This window comes from Psammomys obesus, unplaced genomic scaffold, assembly GCF_907164565.1.
Source record: "Psammomys obesus unplaced genomic scaffold, mPsaObe1.curated_primary_1811, whole genome shotgun sequence".
NCBI lineage: Eukaryota > Metazoa > Chordata > Mammalia > Rodentia > Muridae > Psammomys > Psammomys obesus.
The window spans coordinates 16842495-16850735 of record NW_026593286.1 but is presented as its reverse complement, the minus strand read 5'-3'; the positions used below and the strand labels follow the sequence as shown (position 1 = coordinate 16850735).

Genomic DNA, 8241 nt, shown 5'->3' with positions numbered 1-8241 from the left:
ACTGATCCAGAATCCCCCAAAGCAGAGCTCATTATGTCAGGAAACAAAAGGGCAGGAGGCAAAGTAAAAGAGAGGGCATGAGAGAGGAGAGTGGGGAATTGCTCTAGAGGCAGAGTTGAGTATTACTGAGAGCGGAATACTCCTTCCATCAATCCATCATTTTTTTTTTTTTTTTCTGAAGCCCATAAAGGAAACTGACTTGTCTGGAATGGCCCAGCCCACCCAGAACTGACAAAAACCAGGGTCAGAGGTAGGGCTGGATAGTTTGTTCAATGCCCCCTGTCATGTCCTTTTTGGCATTTTCATTTCCTATGTATTTAGGATGGGAGTGAGGACAGAAGGGCAGGGAACAGGCTGGTCCCTTGGGATTCTAGTGTTATCACTGCCCAGCCCTCCTCCTGACCAGCTGGTAAACAGGACTAGTTCCCAGGAAGCCAGCCAGCCCCCTCAACCCTGTGAAGGGCCAGCTCCACCTCCTGAGGGCCCTGCCCTTCATATCCCCATGATTCTTTTTCTATCTCTAGCCCCTGGGAAGCAGACAAGGTCAAGAGGATTTTGCAGTTCTCCCTTGCATGCCCCAAACTCCTGCTTTGCTAGGGGAGGGGGGTGTGTGATGGGGCAGAGCGACCTTGGGAAGATAAGTCCAGTCAACCTTGGAAAAATAGGAAGCGTGCAGAGGGCAGGGGTTGGATGGGGGTGGGTCTGGGGAACTTAGCAGTAAGGGCCGTGGAGATGGGGAAGGCGAATTTTCAGAACCCCACAGTCAGTGTGCAGGTGGCAGGAAGGGGGGCTGAACAGCTGCAGAGAGGCTGCTTTGCTCCTCTCATCTCAGGGAGGAGAGAAAATGTTTGAGGATATGACACTAGGAGTCACGAAATGATACCATGTCTATCAATGGGACCTGGACTCAAGGGAGGGCCTTGTGAATCATTCATTCCGATACATATGTTAAGTACTCACTGTCATTATATATCTGTATTTATACATCTATAATGTAGAATTCACGACACACAAGTTTTCAGAATAAGCATTGCAGGGATATGAGTTAGATACTCAGAAGGCTTCCAGGGAAGATAAAGGAGAAAAAAAAGAAGAAAATTGTCCCAACCATGAGGGAGCTCAATATTATCTATCTGCCCTGAACAACCAAGCTGGAAGCCACTCAAATCCCTTTTTAATGAGGTGGATAACTGGACAGATTTACTAACGAAGAAGATGTACACAGAAGAGTAGGACTGAATTCTTTTTGTAGTGCAATTTTTAGGCACTGAATGGAAAAAGAACCAGTGGGACAATACTGATCTCAGTTGGGAGCAGGGTAGGTGGTTGGATGAGCAGATAGAGACTGATCAATTCTGCAAGGTCATTGGGCCATTGGAAGCCAGTTTGGGCTGTCCTACCCTTGGCTCACTCACTGCTCATTACTCTATTGGTCCCTTCTCTGGGGCTCTGAGAGGGTTAGGGTTAGGGTTATTGGTGGGCTCCCAAGCTCAATACAAGGGAACCTCTGCTGTGTGTTGCTGCTGAGAAGGGATGCCTGATCTCTGAACTATTTAAGTAGGGATAAGAGCAACTTAATCCCTCATCCAGTGTGTGTGTGTGTGTGTGTGTGTGTGTGTGTGTGTGTGTGTGTGTGAAAGGAGGGAGTGAGAGCCAGAAATCTTAGAGAGAGAGAGAGAGAGAGAGAGAGAGAGAGAGAGACTCCATATCTTTCTGCAAACATCTCCCTGGGCACCTCATCTTCAGTGCTGAGAGTTTTACCTTAAGATCTAAATTCCTCTTGCTGCTATTTAAGACCATTACATCTCAGGACATGCCTGGGCAGCTTGTACTTGTGGAGTAAATGGGGACAGTGGGGCGGATATGCGTGGAAGCAAAACTGAAAAGTAGGACACTCTGACCTTTCACACTCTTTTGCCAACGTTTTCCTCTATGTTTTATACCCCACCGCCTCCTGTGTGACCCCACCCCCATCTGTCTTTCTCTGCTCTCTGCAGAAGGGATTTGAACGGTCTCAAATTAACCTCTGTAGCTCTGCCCACATAGCCCTTCAAGCCTGAGCTCTCAGCTATGTTCAAATAGGAGCCATCTGATTCAAGTGGTTTCCCCCCAGGTGTGAATTCCTGGCTGACAACCTATGGAAAGCAAGTGGCAGCTCTCTCCTCAGGTGGAATGAAGGTGGGCAGGGTAAAGACGCAGCTGACAGCGTGCAGAACTTTCCACCAGGTCTCTACCCACCAAACCAAACACCCCCCCCCATCCTCCAGTTGATTATGTCACCCTAGTACACAGGGCTTGGCTCAGTGCCATCTCTCTCTGGGAAAGCCAGCTACCCTGGAGCAAGAGAAGGGTCAGCATCACCTACTTGCCAACAACACTGAGAAGCTAAGTTGCCAGCTCCTTCCTCCAGCTGTCTAGTTCAGGGAAACAGGGGGGAGCAGGATAGAAGGGCCCACCTCAGCCATCTAAGCTCAGTTTTCTCATTTTACAGCAACGGTTGGTCTAAGAAGGGCAGTGTCTCTTTTTCAGAGGCTCCATTCCCTAGATATTTTAATACCTCACGGTTGTTTTGTCCTTCAGATGGTCCCTGCCCTGTTTGGGTTGCATCCCACTAAGACCACATCCCTTCCTTGACTCTTCTTTAGAACACTTTCTTTATGAAACATGCACCGCCCCCGTCCCCAGGACAGCTCTTTTTTGTCTGCTAATTTCTTCCTTGTCTCCCTTTTGGACTAGGCCCGTTGAGTTTTAACCTTGGCCTCCCTGGTGCCATCTGCCTTCACCTTGAGTGAAGTTCCTATAAAGGTTTATTCATGAAGGGGTACACAGAGGGTATGACTGAATTCTTGTCGTAACACAATTTTCAGTCCAGACTTCAGCAAAGAGGGAACACAGACATGGGACGCAAAGAGAACCAGGGGGACAATGTCGGTCTCGGTTTGGAGCAGGACGAGATTCCTGTAGCACCTGGCTGTGGGTTGAGGGGGGCTGGTTCCCTCTTCTTCACCCCCACCCCACCCTACATCTTTCATTTTGGGGGAGGTGCTCTCCTAACCTGAAGTTCTGCTCCCCAGGGCCGTGGGCAGCCCCCTGGTCATGGATCCTATAAGCATCTGCAGAAAGGCCAGGCGGCTGGCAGGACGGCAGGCGGAGCTGTGCCAGGCGGAGCCGGAAGTAGTGGCAGAGCTTGCCCGGGGCGCAAGACTGGGGGTCCGAGAATGTCAGTTCCAGTTCCGTTTCCGACGCTGGAACTGCTCCAGTCACAGCAAGGCCTTTGGGCGCGTCCTGCAGCAGGGTTAGTGTGGAAGAGGCCTCGAGGGAGGTGCTTTCTCCTTGCTAGGGGAGCAGGCTTGGGGAGGTTGCTGGAATTCCATCCCCTGATTTACCCCTAGGCACCCTGCCCACCCTGTCCCTCTGCACCTGCTTAGAGTCTGTCTCCCTGGGGGCCTCAGTTCCCATCTAAAGTACTAGGCACTCACTGGCCTCCGCTCCATCTCCCTCCGCAGACATTCGAGAGACAGCCTTCGTGTTTGCAATTACCGCAGCCGGTGCCAGCCACGCGGTCACTCAGGCCTGTTCCATGGGAGAGCTCCTACAGTGTGGTTGCCAAGCACCCCGCGGGCGGGCACCACCTAGGCCCTCCGGCCTTCTGGGCACTCCTGGACCTCCGGGGCCAACAGGCTCCTCAGATGCCAGCGCAGCCTGGGAGTGGGAAGGCTGCGGAGATGATGTGGACTTCGGGGATGAGAAGTCAAGACTCTTCATGGATGCACAGCACAAACGAGGACGCGGAGACATCCGTGCCCTGGTGCAACTGCACAACAATGAGGCAGGCAGGCTGGTGCGTATGGGCAGGGGAAGTAGGCGTCACGCAAGAGTATGAAAATGTGGGTGTGCAGGAGAGTGGGTGTGGCAGAGTGGGTGGCAGCATATTTGAGGTAGCGTGGACACAAGGAAAGGTGTGAGTGTGTAGGAGGATGTCGACCCTGTGTGTGGGTCCGAGCAAGACAGGGACAACTTGGGAAGATTGGGACCTGCACACAGGTACTTGTGGCAGGTGAGAAGCCCAGTGTGGAGCCGGGCCTGGAGCTGAGAGGAACACCGAGCAGAGTGGGGAAAAGGGCACTTTTAGAATAGTACCCAGGGCCAGTAGAGACCCAATGTAGGGTATATCCCTCTGATACACGGTAAGGTTTGGGGCTGCTAGAGGATGTCAGGGCAGAAGCAGGGTAATGAGACAGAAGCTAGGGATGAAAGTAAGAATAAGAGGCCAGGGAAAGGTCTGGGGTCCGGTGGTAGAGGTACTAGAGACAGTGAGGGTTGGAGTAGGCCCTGGAAGAACTGACTTGGAAAGGACTGAAGTCCAGTGGGAATAGGCCAGGCCAGCGTGGACCCAGCGTCAGAGCAGCAAGGGAGAAGACTATGGGGATTCGGTTCTCTATAGCGCATTCAGCCGGATCCTCCTACATCCTATGTCTCAGTTCTAGGGCGTTTGAGGGACATCCCTCTACACATTCTGTGTCCTTTAGGGTTCAGCCTGAGGCATCAGGCAGACAGGGAGGAGGGGGCCCGGGAGAGGAATGTCCGGACAGGCCCACATACCTGTAGAGAGGATTGAGGAGGGGTGACAGACAGACGCCCAGGCCCAGGCCGGTTGTGTCTGCTCAGCTCTGCCTGGGGCTGTGAGGGGCAGGAATCGGGAGGCTGGGTTGGCAGGAGGGTTAGGCTGCGACAGCTGCTACTTCTCCCAGCTCCAGGGAGAGTGGAGAATCTCACCACAGCGTCTATTCTGTTCTCTCCCCGCTCCCTGGCTTCGGACCCTGGAATCTCTGCTTTCTACTTCCATTTCCCACTTTCTTACTCCTCCGTCCTTGTCATTCTTCCTTCTTTCTGAGCGGGTTTTCTGGTTTTCTTGATTTCATTCTTGTGCCTTCCTTCCTTCCTTCCTTCCTTCCTTCCTTCCTTCCTTCCTTCCTTCCTTCCTTCCTTCCTTCCTCCCCCCCTCCCTCCCTCCCTCCTTCCTTCCTTCCCCCCCCCCCCCCCACCCCCGCGCCCTTTCCCCCCCCCCCGCCCCTCTCGGCCCCGCCCCTCGCCCTGGTCCTGTGCTCCCGCAGGCGGTGCGGAGCCACACGCGCACCGAGTGTAAGTGCCACGGTCTTTCCGGTTCGTGCGCGCTGCGCACCTGCTGGCAGAAACTGCCTCCGTTCCGGGAGGTGGGCGCACGGCTGCTGGAGCGCTTCCACGGTGCCTCGCGCGTGATGGGCACCAACGACGGCAAAGCCCTGCTGCCTGCGGTCCGCACGCTCAAGCCTCCGGGCCAAGCCGACCTCCTCTACGCCGCCGACTCACCCGATTTCTGCGCCCCCAACCGGCGCACCGGCTCTCCCGGCACACGCGGCCGGGCCTGTAACAGTAGTGCCCTGGACCTCAGCGGCTGCGACCTGTTGTGCTGCGGTCGCGGACACCGCCAGGAGAGCGTACAGCTGGAGGAGAACTGCCTGTGTCGCTTTCACTGGTGCTGCGTGGTGCAGTGCCACCGCTGTCGCGTGCGCAAGGAGCTCAGCCTGTGCCTCTGACCCGCAGCCTGCCACTCAACTGCGTGCAGTCTGCAGGACCACTGTATTCCAGCAGGGTGCGCTGTTTGGACCGAGCAGGGTGCTCTGTCTGGACCCAGCGGCTCCCCAGGAAAAGTACATATCTAAAGCCTTGGGGGACTACAGGGGGCAGGAACTTGGGGTTTACATCTGACCATGAAGGCCTGGGGACCCTACCCCTTCAGCATTCCCCAGAATGGCCCTCTGTTAGTTTCTGCGGGAGACTAAGCAGGCTTTCCTTCCCCTTGGTCTTCCAGATGGAAATTAAAAAAGTAAAAAAAAAGCCAGACTCTGGCCTCTGGAGATGGTACTCCTCAGAATTACTGGGGTGGATGGGTGACTTCAGTATCAATAAAGACATTTAAACCCCTGGATTGAGAGGAGGTAGTCCTAGAGGGCCAGGATATGGAAGGAAGGTGGTCCTGACAGAACTAGTATTTCAGCCTGGATCTATCCATTCCAGCCATCACTGGGGCACGGAGGGTTAAGGCTGGTGGAAACCTCCTATCTCTTCTTTGGTATGCTTTTTGTTCGTTCTTATCCACATCAAGCACTTGAATTCGGAGAACTAGTGATCCCATTTTTAAAGGGACACGAAGGGCCCAGAAGCTTGTAGTAGTCTGCTCAGGTGTCAGGTTTTTGTGTTAGTTTTTAGGGCATTATGTCTGTTTCTGTGACTCCTGAGGAAGTCAAGGGTAGGCTTTTGGGGTCATGAGATTAAAGCTATTTATAAACTGGAAAAAAAAAAAAAAGAAACAAAAATTTACAATGAAACTACTTGTGAGGAACACCCCCTTTTGTTACCATCAAAACTAACCACCCATCAGTTCTGGGTGGTTAGTTCAGGGCTAACTAACCCTGTTCAGGGCTGGGAGGTCTCTCAGTCAGGTAAAGTGCTTCCTTTGCAAGCACAAGGGCTGGTCCTGAGTTCCATCCCCAGAACTCTCATTAAAAAGCCCACCATGGTGGTGCACTTTAACCTCACCACTGGGGAGAGGGAGACAGGAAGATCACTGGGGCTAGCTGGCTAGCCAGCCTAGCCTACTTGGTGATTTCTCAGCAGTGAAAAACTCTCAAAAGGAGAGGGGCCTTCCAGATGGCTCAATAGATAAAGGTGCATGCTGTCCCTAGGCCCCATGGCCTGAATTTGATCCCCAGAACCCAACACAATAGAGGAGGAAAATAGACTCTTGCAATATAAACAAATAAAAATAAATAAATAAATAAATAAATAAATAAATAAATGTATAATAACTTCAAAAGACAATACCCAAGTTTGTCTTTTGGCCCCCATATGAAAACACACACACACACACACACACACACACACACACACACACACACACATACAATGTAGACTAACCAACATAGTGTTTCTAATCACACTCGGAGGAAACAAATTTGTCCCAGGGTTTTTTTTTTGGCACCCAACCACATGACTTTTTTTTTTTTTTAACCTGATCCCCCCCCCCAGGAAACCGATTGTAAAGGGCTAAAGGACACAAAATTTAGCCTGAATTCAGCCCCAGCTGTGTTGAATGCAGACTTAAGTGATGTTATTACAGATCTCTCTGTCCCTCCTCCGCCTTCTCTGTCTGGGTTCTCTAGAGCTGATGCCACATCTTCAACCCAAGAGTGTGGTATGCACAACGCAACTGTAGAATATCCCCCCAGCGCAGAAGCTGCAACTGGGGGATAATCTTCTTCCCTCCAGCTAAGCAGGAAAAGATACGAGGTTTTGGTCAGATATTCGGGTTTGACGCTGGTAAAGCACAGGCCAGAGTGGGCTGTTTCTCTACCTGTGGGTTCTCGCTCTATTTTAATTACCCATTACTATATGGCAACAACACCAAAGGAACTACTCAGTGTTCTTTTCTTGGGCAGCTATCCATCAGCGCTCAGCTCCATGGTTCTGTCCATAGGGAAGACTATGCAGGGCAGCTGGGGTCGTTCTGCTAGAAGACATGCTGGCCTAGGGAATCCTTAAGGTTTTGTTTCCACGCCTAAGGACTCAGTGCTTCTCCAACACTCTTTTCTCCCTGTGGCTGTCCTGGGCTCTCTTCCAGCATGGTGGCCTGAAGGTAGAAAGACTTCAAGAAAAGAGAGTGAGTCAAGCCTCCAGGCAGATTTTTCTGTCTACTTGAGAGTCCAGCTATGGAAGGTACATAGTTTCAGTGCTGCTCTCCCTTGGTTGGAACACATCACAGAGTCAGCCAGAATTTACAGAGAGGAAATAGACCATCTAGCAGTGGGAGGAAAGACAAAGAATTTGCAGCCATCTTGATCCACCCCACACCTGTGGAGAAATGTTGGGAGGATTTCTTTTCCTTGGGATAGGAAAAACACCTAGCTCAGTGTTTGACACATGAATTATGTCAAATGCATATCACATGAAGAGTAGTTATGGTAAGAGTGGGGAGAGAGAGCTGTTGCTTTGCATGTATTGGGCAGCTCTGGCTGCTGATGAAGATATTCAACTTCCAGTCTAGGCCAGAGGGCCTTGTGAAATTTAGCCTGAATTCAGCCACAGCTGTGTTGATTGCAGACTTAAGTGATGTTATTACAGGTCTCTCTGTCCTTCCTCCACCTTCTCTGTCCCTCTTCTCATTTCTCAGTCCCTACCCCACACATCTATTGCTTCAGCTCA

The 8241-nt window shown here is 51.8% G+C and overlaps 1 protein-coding gene across 1 annotated transcript; it reads left to right on the top strand.

Moving 5' to 3' along the window:
* Positions 1-3074: 3074 nt before the first annotated feature.
* Wnt6 (Wnt family member 6) lies at positions 3075-5955 on the top strand (the record flags this gene model as incomplete). Its single annotated transcript, XM_055616838.1, is given in 3 exon segments — positions 3075-3295; positions 3507-3841; positions 5115-5955. Coding segments are annotated over 3 exon segments (1018 nt in total), but the record flags the coding sequence as incomplete, so codon positions are not given.
* Between the last annotated feature and the right edge of the window lie 2286 nt (positions 5956-8241).